The 14,085-nt window shown below is 40.3% G+C and overlaps 2 protein-coding genes across 5 annotated transcripts in view; one reads left to right on the forward strand and one right to left on the reverse strand.

The window, feature by feature from the left end:
* Positions 1–14,085, forward strand: part of HCFC2 (host cell factor C2) — an 86,402-nt gene that overhangs the window by 24,192 nt on the left and 48,125 nt on the right. For all 4 annotated transcript variants that reach the window (XR_016216992.1, XM_008257001.5, XM_089308899.1 and 1 more), the window contains exons 8-10: positions 2,448–2,615; positions 3,881–3,933; positions 13,832–14,006. Coding sequence is in view for 3 of the 4 variants with exons in the window: in XM_008257001.5 (XP_008255223.1) it covers positions 2,448–2,615; positions 3,881–3,933; positions 13,832–14,006 (396 nt within the window). In the remaining variant the exon portion in view is untranslated. The remainder of the gene's footprint in view (positions 1–2,447; positions 2,616–3,880; positions 3,934–13,831; positions 14,007–14,085) is intronic.
* On the reverse strand, positions 8,519–12,883 carry LOC127491098 (uncharacterized). The gene is made up of 3 exons (XM_089308740.1): positions 12,810–12,883; positions 12,061–12,213; positions 8,519–9,060 (listed from the first exon to the last, which is right to left on the reverse strand). The coding sequence occupies exons 1-3, from the start codon at positions 12,881–12,883 to the stop codon at positions 8,640–8,642; spliced, it is 648 nt and encodes a 215-aa protein (XP_089164866.1). The 3' UTR covers positions 8,519–8,639.

The raw sequence follows: 14,085 nt of genomic DNA on the forward strand, positions 1-14,085 counted from the left end.
AGAAAGAGAGGGAATCTTCCTTCTGCTGGTTCATTTCCTAGGTGGCTGAAACAGCCAGTGCTGGGCTATGTGGAAGCCAGGGTCCAGGAGCTTCTTCCAGGTCTCCCATATGGGTGCAGGGGCCCAAACACTTGGGCCATATTCTGCTGCTTTTCCCAGGCTCTGAGCTGGATTGGAAGTGGAGCAGCGAGGACATGAACTGGTGCCCATATGGGATGCCCGTCTCACAGGTGGTAGCTTTATGTGCTGTGTCATGATGTGGCCCCTCTTGGTATCTGGTTTCATTCAAGTCTAATTTGCCTTGCTTTGAGAAACATTAATAAATTGTGAATAGAATGATAAAAAAATTTACATGGGAATAGTTGAAGAATAGGCTTAATTATCTTCTCAAGCAGAGTTGTCAAATTTTTTTCTGTCAAGGGACAGATATTATATGTATAGACTTCGTAGGGCACATGGGCTGTTATAACTACTCAACTCTGTTGTTATAGCGTGAAAGTAACCATAGACCATGCATACAAAAATAAGTGTAGCTGTTTTTTTATGAAATCTTATTACAAAAGCAGACACAAACTGGGTCTTTGGCCCATGGTCCTTGGGTTTACAGATCCCTACCCTTAAGATCCATATTAAAACATGAGGTAGATAATAGATTTGTTGTTCTGGAACAATGAATTAGAAGCTTATAGATTTCAACAGAAGGGTAAATTTTCTTATATAACTGTCCAAAGATAAAATTAGTGAATTTTGAGTTCTTTGATATGGTAGGTATACAAAGAAAATGAGGACAAGGATATTACAGAAATAATCTCAGGTCCTTTTTCTAGCTCTAAGAGTCTTATTGTTATTTGTTTTGAAAATGTTAGTGTTATTTTATAACAAGGTTACATGTTTTATGTAGTATATATCTTGATAAAATGGTATTAATTTTAGACAAGTTCTGTTTTTCTAGATTACCATATTTAGCTTATCTTTACTAACATTAACAGGATAGCAGGCTTGGGACTGGTGCTGTTGTATAGTGGGTAAAGCCACTGCCTATGTTGTGGGCATCCCATATGGATGCCAGTTTGAGTCCCAGGTTCCACTTCTGATCCAGCTTCCTGCTAATTGTGCCTGCAAAGGCAGCAGAGGATGACCCAATGCTTGGGTCCCTGCACTCATGTAGAAGACCTGAAAAAGGCTCCTGGCTCCTGACTTCAGTTTGGCCCAGTCCTAATCACCTAATCATTGCTGCCATTTGGGGCATAAACCAGTGAATAGAAGATCTCTCTCTCTCTCTCTCTCTCTCTCTCTCTCTCATAAGTAACTCTGCCTTTCAAATAAGTAAAATAAATCTTTTTTTAATTCCATTTTCTCATAAACTTAAATTTTTTTAAAAGATTTGTTTATTTGAAAGGTGGAGATACAGAGAGAGAAGTAGAGACAGAGAAAGAGACATCTTCTATCTGCTGGTTCACTCCCCAGATGGCTGCAATAGTTGGAGCTGGGCTAAGCTGAAGCCTGGAGCTTCATCTGTGTCTTCCCCATGGGTAATAGGGGTCCAAGTACTTGGGCCATTTCCCACTGCCTTCCCAGATACACCAGCAGGAATCTGGGTCAGAAGTGGGGCAGCCAGGACTCAAACCAGTGGCCCATATGGAATGCCAGCATTGCAGGTGGTAGCCCAACTTGATGTACCAAAATACTACTCACCCCCAACTTAATGTATTTATTAGAGACAGAGAAGCAAAGACAGGAAAAGCCCCAGCCTGTTGGTTCACTCCCCAAATGCCTACCACCACTGGAGTTGGGAAAGGGCTAAAGCCAGAGCTGGGAACTCAATCCTTATCTTCCATGTGGGTGGCAGAAATCCAATTATTTGAGCCATCCCTGCTGCATTCCAGGGTCTGCATTGCCAAGAAGCTGGAATCAGGAATTAGCTGGGAATGACCCAGGTTCTCTGATGTAGTGCAGGGGCATCCCAACTAACATCTTAATGCTACGCTAATTGTCCATCCCACCCATGAAATTTTGTAAAGCCCTCTTGTATTTCTAGCATGTATGCTACTGCTGAAAGTTACTTCATAAAAAGATTAGAAAGAAGACTAGTTCATTAAAAAGATTAGAACTTATAAAGAGAAGTTAGATTAATATAGCTGTAATTATATAATACTTGATTTCCACCCAATCTCCACTTCTAAGGTTAAACATTTTTTTCTTAATCTGATGACTCAGATAGCTTTGTACTGGATTATTTGTAGACTTATTTGTATAAGGAATTAAATAAACAGAATCAGAACCTCAAACTGTTTTCATATGACCTGCTATCCTACTTAACTGAGTAAATTTTCCCTCTCTGGGAAAATAGGTGAAATATTCATTGCTAACATTTTCAAAGCTCCAGTCCACACAAACTATACAGGCTGTTTCAAATGTAAATATATAATATTAATATTGTTCTTTAGAAAAACCACCGGCACCATCACAAGTACAATTGATCAAAGCCACTACCAACTCATTTCATGTCAAGTGGGATGAAGTGCCTACGGTTGAGGGGTATCTTTTGCAGTTAAACACAGACTTGCCATACCAAGCTCCATCGTTAGACTCTTCAGCTGCACTGAATATGCCAGGTAAGATAACTTTCATGCTTAAAGAAAATATGTGTGCTCATATGCTGCTTAAAAAGTATGCAGTCAAGAAGTGGTTAATAATCTTTTTTTTTTTTTAAGAATTGTTTATTTTATTTGAAAATCAGAGTTACATAGAGAGAGAAGGAGAGGCAGAGAGAGAGAGAGAGGGAGGTCTTCCATCCAATGGTTCACTTCCCAATTGGCTGCAACAGCCGGAGTTGTGCCAATCTGAAGGCAGGAGCCAAGAGCTTCTTTCAGGTCTCCCATGAGGGTACAGGAGCCCAAGGACTTGGGCCATCTTCTACTGCTTTCCCAGACCATAGAAGAGAGCTGAATCAGAAGCGGAGCAGCCAGGACTCGAACTGGCGCCCATATGGGATGCCAGCACTGCAGGCAGCAGCTTTACCCGCTTTGCCACAGCGCCAGCCCCCAATAACCTTGTTTTAATCAGACATGATTGCCTAGTCTATCAAATATGTTGAATTTCAACTCTGAAACTTGGCTATTTACCATTATGCTATAGTAGAAAACACAAACATATAGGATATAATTTTTTTTCTGGAGTTCATTTTGATACACTTTTTAAATTTTTTTTTTTCTATTTTTTGCCAGGCAGAGTTAGACAGTGAGAGACAGACAGAGAGAGAATTATAGACAGCGAGAAAGAGACAGAGAGAAAGGTCTTCCTTCCATTAGTTCACTCCCCAAATGGCCACTACAGCCGGCGCTGCGCCAATCTGAAGCCAGGAGCCGGGTACTTCCTCCCGGTCTCCCATGTGGGTACAGGGACACAAGCACTTGGGCCATCCTCCGCTGTCCTCCTGGGCCACAGCAGAGAGCTAGCTAGACTGGAAGAGGAGCAACCAGGACTAGTACCTGGCACCCCAACCGGGACTAGAACACAGGGTGCTAGCGCCGCAGGCGGAGGATTAGCCAAGTGAGCCACGGTGCCAGCCCTACTTTCTTAATTTGATATATAAAACTTTAGGAGATGTTTCTAATTAGCTTTCATAAATATTTCAGTTTTACTTCCAAAGTATTTTTAAGTAAACAGGTAGTTGGAAAGTAAAAGCAAATTTAATTTTATACATTTTTCCAAAGAGGTTTTCAGTCAATTCTTAAGCAAACTATTAAGAAAACAGAAAAACTTTCATAAAGATAATACTATTTTAATTTTTAAATTGTAACTTTAAAAAAATTGACTGTAATACATTATATTTAAGTTAGTTAAGAATATATCAGTCTGAACTTTCTCATTCTTACAGGAGTCAGGATGGACCCCTACAGACAAGGCACTAATAACATCATTCCGAACAGTGTAAGTTAAAAAATTAATGATGTAAATGAATGTGTATGGTTACAACCATAATTTTCATTAAGAATTTTAGCACTTTACTTTAGGTCAGGGGTCCTCAACCCTGGCTGCATACCAGAATTTGAGTCCTTCCTCAGATTGAGTGAAATAGAATTTTTAGGATGATGTCCAGGCACCTGTCTTTAATGCAGCTTCACAGACCATTGTGACAGTGGCTTGAACTGAGATTCCTGCTCCAATACACATAACAGCAGAGGCTATTTCATCATAATTTATACTTACATATCTGTATTTTGACACTTTAAAATTTCACATACACTCTTATTTTAAATTTCTAAAGATGTGCATTAAAATGTGTATGAAATATATTGTTTTTTAAATTATTTATTTATTTGAAAGCAGAGAGAGATCTTTCATCCACTGGTTCACTCCCCAAATGCCTGCAAAAGCTAAGGCTGGGCTAGGCTAAAGCCAAGATCCTGAACTTAGTCCCTTCTGCCTTCCATGGTACATATTAGCAGGTGGGAAGTGGAGCTGGTCTTGAACCCAGGGATTCTGATATGGGATGGGAGTGTCCTAAGTAGCAACTTAACCGCTGCACTAAACACCCACTGTTGGCATATATTCTTCACTGTATTTTATTTACCAGAGAATATCACTTTCTAAATAAATCACCTGTGTAAGTGATTTCTTTTTTTTCTTTTTTTAAAAGATTGATTTTATTTATTTGAAAGACAGAGTTACAGAGAGGTAGAGCCAAAGAGAGAGGTCTTCCATCTGCTGGTTCACTCCCCAAATGACTGCAACACCCAGAGCTAAGCTGATCTGAAGCCAGGAGTCAGGAGCATCTTCCTGGTTTTCTATGTAGGTGCAAGGGCCCAAGTACTTGGGCCAACTTCCACTGCTTTCCCAGGACACAGCAGAGAGCTGGATTGGAAGTGGAGCAGTTGGGATTCGAACTGGTGCCCCCATGGGATGCCGGTGCTGCAGGCCAAGGCTTTAACCCATTGTGCCACAACACAGGCCCTGAAGTTATTTCTTGTTTATTTCTGTGTTTATAGACCACAATAGATCTGTGTGGAGACTAATGAATAAGCTTACTAAGATTGATTTTTTTTTTTCTATCAAATTTCTGTCTACATTACTAGCCTCTTTGCAAGGAAAGGGATGTAGGTATAAGCTAACCTGTTCTGAGCATGATAGAGGACCAGTAATAATGCAGGAAGGAGTACTGCAAGTAAAACATGTACAGTTTGTTTTTGAGTAACCTATTTTAAGACATATTTATGATGTGCATCTATGTATATATGTTATATGTGTGTGTATGTTTTAAGGTTTACGATGGGAAATAATAGTTTCCTACTTTATCCCTAGATCCCTACTCCCTAGAAGTACCTACCTTAAACTACTTCAGCTTTCTTTTAATATTTGACCAACTACTAAATAAAATCCTTAATGCTGTCACTGCTTGATTTTCTAACTTTAGATCAATTATATTCAGTAATGGAAGATAAAGATTTGATGATCTCTTAAAATATTTTCTCATCCCCTCCCCACCCATTTATCTTTTGCTGGTGACATAGTTACAGATGAGCTATGTAGTATGTCATGATTCTGTGTTTTTCCTGTTGTTAATACTGCCTCCTGTTTTCATTTGCAGCAAAATTATTAAAATTCCTCTCAAAATATTCAAACATGCAAGGTAGTTTTCTTTATTTTCTTTTTTCTCTTGGAAACTTTCTTCCTGGGTCCCTCTGTCTTCATACCCTGGTCTCTAACGGTTCTTTTCTAGGCCTGCTGCATAGCCATCATCTTACAACTTCCATTTGTATCATAGTAGGAAGTTCTTTTATTTCTTTCCTGTGTTAAAACCTGTGATTCTTGGCCTCCTTTCTCTTTTTTTCCCCCAAGATATTCAAAACTTTAATTTTTTTAAATATTTATTTATTTGAAAGTCAGAGTTACACAGAGAGAGGAGAGGCAGAGAGAGAGAGGTCCTCCATCTGATGGTTCACTTCCCAATTGGCCACAACGGCCGGAGATGTGCTGATCTGAAGCCAAGAGCCAGGAGCTTCTTCTGGGTCTCCCATGTGGGTACAGGGGCCCAAGGACCTGGGCCATCTTCCACTGCTTTCCCAGGCCGTAGCAGAGAGCTGGATTGGGGGAGGAGCAGCCGGGTCTCGAACCGGTGCCCATATGGGATGCCAGCGCTTCAGGCCAGGGCATTAACCTGCTGCACCACAGTGCCAGCCCCCAAAACTTTAATTTTAAAAAATTGCCTTTATGGATAATTTAAAAGTCTCAGAAAGCTCCTTTGCTCTCCACCCAAGAATTCAAAATGATATACAGCAGCACAAATTCATTTTAAAAGAACATTATTAAAAAGGAAGAAGATGGTATCCACAGGCATAAGTCCAACTTGTAAGAAGTAGTGCAATCCTGGGCCGGCGCCGAGGCTCACTAGGCTAATCCTCTGCCTTGCAGTGCCGGCACACCGGGTTCTAGTCCCGGTCGGGGCGCCAGATTCTGTCCCGGTTGCCCCTCTTCCAGGCCAGCTCTCTGCTGTGGCCAGGGAGTGCAGTGGAGGATGGCCCAAGTGCTTGGGCCCTGCACCCCATGGGAGACCAGGATAAGTACCTGGCTCCTGCCATCGGATCAGCGCAGTGCGCAGGCCGCAGCGCGCCGGCCGTGGCGGCCATTGGAGGGTGAACCAACGGCAAAGGAAGACCTTTCTCTCTGTCTCTCTCTCTCTCACTGTCCACTCTGCCTGTCAAAAAATTAAAAAAAAAAAAAAAAAAAGAAGTAGTGCAATCCTTACATAGTCAGAGTCCCAATGTTAGTAAGGTTGCCTTAACCACCAGAATTTATAGCTTAATTCCTCCACTTAAGACCAAGGAAAAGTTACAACTCCTCCAAGGGTAACACTGTTCTTGAATGATGGCCCTGGATGAGTCCCAAAATTTTCTACTTGACATGTTGAATTTTTCTTTTCCACTGGCCCTCTGAATGTTTCTTCAAATGCACTACCATTATTTTCTACTTCTTTTGATGTGAAGGTAAATGAAAATTTTCTTTGGATAGAGCATGATATTGGGACATGACTTCTGACCTTTAGAAATACTGGTTCATATGAAACTGAACTCTCAATAAGAATACCCCAAAGGCATTCATATTTCCTGATGCTACAAGAAGTAAGCATATAGATGAACTCAAAGTAACTAGACAACACTCTGCTTACAGGGTAGCCAGTTCCAAGAGAGAGCTTATAAGCCTGTGGATGCAGTTCATCCACAAAAGGTGCCCGTCTAACTTTGACCCGGAGCCAGAATTCAGTACAGGCTACAAACAAGTCTTGCAAACTATGAGCAGACACAAGAAGCAGGAGGTGCCCTGCTAGCACATCAAAGATCTTCATGGCTTCCAGATCCTGAACCAAAGTGTCACAAGAAGCAGGAAATCCCTTGGCCTCATTTCTGTTGTCTTCCCTTGCTTTCTTATGATAGTCCCATCAGCAGTTTCCTGAGAATGAGTTCATGAGAGGTAAACTTTTTTGAGATCTTGTATATCTGAAAATGTCTTCAGTCTGCTCACATTTTGTTGATAATTTAGCTGGATTATGGAATTCTGTATTGGAAACATTACTCTCATAAATATGAAGGCATTTTCCTGCTGTCTTTTAGTATTTGGTGTTGCTGTTGAAAAGTCTAATGCCACTCGGATTCTCGATCATTTATATAAGACCTCTTTTTATCCCTAGTATTCTGAAATTTCAACAATGATATGCTTTAGAGTATGTCTTTTTTAAGTTCTTTTTCTTTAAACATTTTTTAGTCTCTTTAGTACAAGTCAAAACACATTTTTGTTACATATCATTTTAACAAGTTTAACATTCTTTTCAATACTGAATGATCCAATCTGGATAACTTTAAAACTCCCTTTTCAAAAACAATATTGGGTTTTAGAAGGAAACAAGTTATCAGTAAGGTACGTGAGTCCACAGGCTATTGTTTTTCATTATTTTAGAGCATTCTCTCCACCTTAAAATTTAGTCCATATATATATATACATATATATATTTCTCCTATAACAAAATAAATTAAACCTTATAATTAAAAAAATAACAATCAGAAATATTTGGCATAGGCCTCTGAGTGATCTTGAGAAATAAGTTAGGATATGTTTTAAGTATGAGAAGGAACATGTAGAATTACCTAGAACTACATGGCAGGACAATTGGACTGCTGCCTCTGAGGGGGATGGAAAGTACATGGGAGAGTGCTGAAGACTTGCAACAAACACAGAATCACTTATTCCAAATAAACCACATTTAATACAGAATAATACACAATAATAACAGAACAATCTTGACAATTATTTAATGCTTGGAAAGCATGTTGTAAGTTTAGGACAGTAACTCAGGAATATTAGGTAACATGTTTATAACACTTTGAAGGTGAGAAAGCTTAACAATTCATAGAGGATACCTTGTGTACAAGTATATTAATTTCCAGGAAACTGGAGACAATGGAAAAAGCATGCAAAGTAAGGATAAATCCAAGCTGCTTAATATTACACCATTCTCTTGAGGATTAAACCCAGGCCACATTTGGCTACTTGCAGGGATGTCTTGTCTTCTTTATTTTCAATGTGAAAATTTGCTCCTTGGAACACCAATAGTTTTGCCTCTTATACTCTCTCCTTATCATAGGCTAAGTGTCCTTGGCTGCTGCACAGTGCTTGATATAGCCATCATAATGGTCCATAGTGTCTGGATTAGCACCGCCTTGCAGTAACATGATAGCAGTCTCTTGTCTGCTTTTGAAAGCTGTGTTGTATAGAGGAGTACAGCCATTCTGATTGACTGCATTCACTGGAGCACCCTTTCCCAGAAGGGCCTTTTCAGTCTCAGGCCAGCAGAAGCAGTGATGAGAAGAGGAGAATTCAATAATTTCTGTATGTCCATCTGAGCATGCCCGATGCAGTGCAGTTCTGCTGTCCTGGTCAATTCTAGTAGCCAAGGATTTATTGTCCAGGAAGCTCTCTCTCAACTCCTCCAGCTTCTTGCTGTAAGCCAGGGTGCAGGCCATTAGGTTAGACACCACCCCTCCATTTTGCTTTCCCAGGATCTCCCTGAAGCTCCAGGAATGTCCACCTCACATTGCTGGCTCCTATTTCCTGTCCCTTTTTAAGTTTTTAAAACTCTTGTTGATTCTCCTGAACTAGTCCTCTAATTTTAGTTTTTATCTCCTATTTTCTGTGTATTCTACTTTGTGAAAATTTTCTATTTTATGTTATGAATGTTCTATCTAACTTTAAATACATTTAATTAGTTTTTTTTTTATTTGAGAGACAAAAAGAGCACCCATCCAAATATTCACTTCCCCAAAGCTGATGATGGGCAAGGGCTAGATCAGTCCAAAGCCAGGAGCCTGAAATTCCATCCGAGTCTTCCATGTGGGTAGCAGGAGTTTAAGCACTTGATCCATTATCTGCTGACTCCCATGGTGCATTAAAAGGAAGCTGAATCAGAAGCAGAGGAACTAGGACTCAACCAGCACTCCAGCATGGCATGCAAGTGTCCCAGGCTTAACCCGCTGGGCCACAAATCCTACTCCTTCTTTCATGTTGAAAGTAGACATCAAGGGGAGCTTGGGAGGTCCATGTGTGTGAGCATGAATTGTTGATTAGTGGACCTAAATAAGGGCAATTGGGAGAGGACCTGTAAATACCAGTATCTGTGAGTCTTTTCTTTCAGGCAAGTTAGTTTCCTATTAGAATTCTCCAACCTCTTCCCAAGGGTTTATGAGTCTGGATTTTTTTTGATTGTTTTGTTTTAAGATTTATTTTGTTTGTTTGTTTGTTTTTTGAAAGGAGTAGAGATATTCCATCCACTGGTTCACTCCCTAAATGGCCACAACATCTGGGGCTAGGCCAGGCTGAAGCCAGGAGCCAGGAACTTCATCCAGGTCTCCCACGTAGGTGCAGGGGCCGAAGGACTTGGACCATCTTCTACTGCTTTCTGAGGCCATAGCAGAGAGCTGGATCAGAAGTGGAGCAGCTGGGACTTGAACCAGTGCCCATGTGGGATTCCAGCACTGAATATGGCAGCTTAACCCATTATGCCATAATGCTGGCCCCTCTAAGCCTGGCTTTGAGTATTCTAGGAACTTAGTAAGGGAATGAGTGAGAGTATCTTTCTATTCAACATGTAGACTTTCACTTAATTCCTATTTTCAGTATGGGTGCCTCTTCCTTACCCTCACCCAAGGGACCCTGTTCTGTAGTCTAGACCAGGGATTGGGAACATGTGGCCTACAGGGCTCATGAAATTATGTGGTCTGGCCCTACCAAGGCAACCACAGGCAGGACTTGAAATTCAATAAATCTGTAGCAGGATAATTTCTCTTTAAAGATTTATTTGTTTTTATTTGAAAGAGTTACAGAGAGAGAGGAAGAGACAGAAAGAGATCTTCCTTGTGCTAGTTTGCTCCCCAGATGGCCAAAACAGCCAGGGCTAGGCCAGGTGTAAGTCAGGAGCCAGGTGCTTCTTCCGGGTCTCCCACATGGCTGCAGGGGTCCAAGCACTTGGGCCATCTTCCTGCTGCTTTTCCCAGGCTATTAGCAGGGAGCTGGATTGTAAATGGAGCAACCAGGACATGGACCAGCGCCCATGTGGGATGCTGGTATTGCAAGTGGCAGCTTGGACTGTTGTACCACAGTGCTAACCCCTAGATCCTCACATTTCAGCCTTTCTACTTATTTCGCGTCTTTAATTAGAATAGGGGAGAGGAAATTGACCTGGGGTGCTGGGAGAGCAGATCTGGGGCTCCAGCGCTTCTTCTGCAGGCTTTCAGGTGGCAGTCCTCTGCTGTCACTTGGAATCTGCACCACTGACACCACAGGACCTGATGCTTTTCTGAGCCCTGTAGCACAAACCCTGCAAGTCTTAGTGACTTTCTACCTGTAGGCTCTTAACTTCTAGTTTTTTTCTGCTTTACATCTTATCTACCATTGTCTCTTCTCCCTTTCTTTTTCCTTATAATTTTTTACCTTTATACTTTTTAAGTTTCCATTCCTACTTGAATTGGATTTTTGGAGAAATATCCTGAAATATATATATTTTTAATCTACCATGTTTAACCAAAAATCTAGGAATTTCTTTATTCTTATTTTACACAATTCTAGTTAGATTATCTGAGTTTAAAGGAAAGAGCATAGTAGAGACACTGTAACGTGAAGATACTGGAATTAGATGAACCTGAGTTTATATTCCAGCTTTGTTATTTACTGGCTACCTGAGTTCTCAGAATCTCATTTTCTTCATCTCTAGAATAAGTCACATTATCCAACTTAAGAGAATTCTTGTAAAGATGAAGTGCGATAAGTTTAAATGTGTAGCATGATACCTGGCACAATGTCTGGTGCAATGATTGTGGCTGTCATTTATTAACAGAAGCACCATCACCACCATTAAGGGCAAGCACAGGGCATGTTATAGACAAGTATCCCTAGAGAAATCATAAGAGTTGACAATGAAAGTAGAGATAGAAAGTAAGAAGAAACAGATAACTGAAAAGGAGCAGAAATATTGAAGTATTTGAATGAAGCCAGGTCTCTTTCATGGTTCAGTAGTCCAATAGGTATTGGTAAATTATCACTGATGTACACATTGATGATTTAATCAAAAAGCTCAGATGTGTTCGATATAGTATGTTTTAAAAGGCAGAGAAAATGTAATTAGGAAGGTTGTTATCTAAGATGTTTAGCAGTAAAGAATACTGATATGTGTAAGAGTACTTCAGAAAGCTCATGGAAAAATAGAATTAAAAGATAAATTTATTTTGGTGCAAAAATGTTTTTTACAGGTACACTTTTATGAAATAAACATACCTGTTTCTTGTGTATCCAGTTCTGAAAATATTTGTAATCTTCCCTTCCCCCTTTGATACTTGTACAAGCTTGTTATAAAAATAATGGAGAAATGTATAAATCAATCTATTTAGTTTCTGAAACATGGCCAACTCTCTCTCGCCCCCTATCCAAAATTTAAAAAAAAAAAAAAAAAAAAAAAAAGATAACCTTTTTAAAACTCTTTTCTAGTTTTGAACAAATTATTTCCCTAATTCATACATCCTTAATCTCCAGCCAATCTGAGTTGTGGGAAAGACATGAATTTGTAGGTTTGACAACTTAGACTTTCTTGAGGAGAGAGCAAAACCTGTCCCTTCAGTCTCAAGCTTGATGAAGACAGTGACCACCTCCTTCTGCTTCCCACTACAGTATCTAGAAGTTCACATTTGGCATTTACAGTTCTTGGTTTACAGGGGTCTGAGGGTGAAGCTGTTACTTCCTTCTTAGCTCTTGGTACTGTCTTCTTGTTTACTCTTGCCACCAAAGCCAGGGGGCCTGGAATTCACCTTGTCCCTCAAGCCTCCGATTTTCTTCCCTTCCCAGCGGTGTGGGCCCCTACCTGGCTTTCCCCAGGACCCTGCCTGTCTCTGTTTCTCTTCCCTTTCTGGCTCATTTCCTCCTCTTGGTGGCCTGCCCTTGGCACTTCTCCATTAGCTACTTAGTGTCACATTATCTGCCCTTGTCACATCCAGCTTAGGCTTCCAGCTGTTTTTTACTGGAAGTAGCTCCATCTGGTTGGTTTGCGTTTTTTCTGTTTGTTTGTTTGTTTGTTTCTCAGCTGCAAAGTCTGAAACTTCCTCCTCTTGTTGGAGGCTCATGGCACTTACTCTTTAGGGAAGACAGGGAGTAGAGACCTTAGCCACTTGGCATGGTGATGCCCAGCTCCCTCTTACTCTGGTATCCAGTAGAGTGCATGATGGCTGTGCTGGGCAGCTGGGTAGTGTGCATGCAGATTCGTTTTTGGTCACCCATTCATTCCTTTTTTGGCCTGAATGCAATTGGCAAACTGGTCCTCTAAAGGGTCAGCACCACTGGGCACCATGCTCTACCATTCGTTGGTGTCGTCCTTGGTGAGCTGATAACTCATACCTCCTCCTGCACCAGATTGGCCTTCTTAGGACAGTTGTTCTTGAAGTGTGCCAGCTGCCACAGCCAGGGCATCAGCTTCTCATGCAGTAGGCGAGTGAGTGGTGGGCCTAGGCAGCGGAGCCACCAGCGTCTCTTCCACGCACCCCATGGCCACAGCCCAGTTGGGTGGTTCTGGTGAGAAGCCAGCAGGTTGCCTAGGTCAAACTCTAACTCCACATCCTTGTGCGCCTTGATGTGCCTGTAGTTTCTCAGCTTTGTCCAGCTCTGCCTTTGCCAGCAGCTCCTCCATGTTCTGGTCCTCCATGGCTCCACTTTGGCTCAGTTGGTGCCAAATATTTTTGAAACCCATAGATAGCCTTTTCACAATACACATTTCCTATAGACTTTTTGAAGACTCCTCATGTATGTATTATTCTTTCCATCTGTATGGAAAACTCAGTCATATTGAATAATTCATTTGTATTAAAGTTTTGTGTAACTGAGATTTTACTTTTAGGAGTTATTGGATCTTTAGCATATATATCTAAATTTTGATGAGAAAATTTGACCAGATGTTTAAGTTAGTTGCTTTGATGTTTTTTCCTGTATTACCTAAATATTTACTTGTAATACTTAGCTACTGCTTATGAAAATAATGAATTTTTTTCTCAAAATATAACCTCACTTTCTCCTTTAAAAACTGATCTTTTGAGTGTAGCAATTAAGTGAAAATAAATGGTTTTCTTAAAAACTTTTATAAAACTTAATCTAAGGAAATTAAGAATATAATTTGAATATATCTCACACTTTAGTTAATTTATTTTCAAAAAAATTTAAATTGTAAATTACTTTGATTTTTTTTACTTGTATTTCTATTTCATCGAATACTGCTTGCTACAGTAACCTATTTTATTTCTTGTAGATCAGTGATACAGTAAACAGTGCAAAAACTGAACATACAGGCATGAAAGGAACTTTAATGAAAAACACACCAGACTTCAAAGCATCAACAGATTCTAATGCTATTTTACATTCATCTTTGGCATCTAATGCTTCTAATCATAATAGTGTGGAAGACATGCTAAGGAAAAATGAAGGTATAAGGATGATATTTTAAATAAAACTAAAGCTTTTTATGGTGGCAGGGAATTATAGAGCCAAATGGTTTTGATCCAT

The sequence above is a fragment of the Oryctolagus cuniculus genome, chromosome 11 (assembly GCF_051225735.1).
Source record: "Oryctolagus cuniculus isolate XC-2025 breed Fujian yellow rabbit chromosome 11, ASM5122573v1, whole genome shotgun sequence".
Lineage (NCBI taxonomy): Eukaryota > Metazoa > Chordata > Mammalia > Lagomorpha > Leporidae > Oryctolagus > Oryctolagus cuniculus.

Excerpts from the sequence above, each read along its gene's own strand:
- LOC127491098 (XM_089308740.1), bottom strand. The coding sequence starts at position 12,883 with ATGGTGCCCAGTGGTGCTGACCCTTTAGAGGACCAGTTTGCCAATTGC. Across the intron at positions 12,214-12,809 it reads GCCAAAAAAGGAATGAATGG|ATACTGTAGTGGGAAGCAGA; the intron begins GTGACCAAAAAC and ends GTGAACTTCTAG. Across the intron at positions 9,061-12,060 it reads ATTGGCTGGAGATTAAGGAT|GGAGATCCTGGGAAAGCAAA; the intron begins GTATGAATTAGG and ends CTGGAGCTTCAG.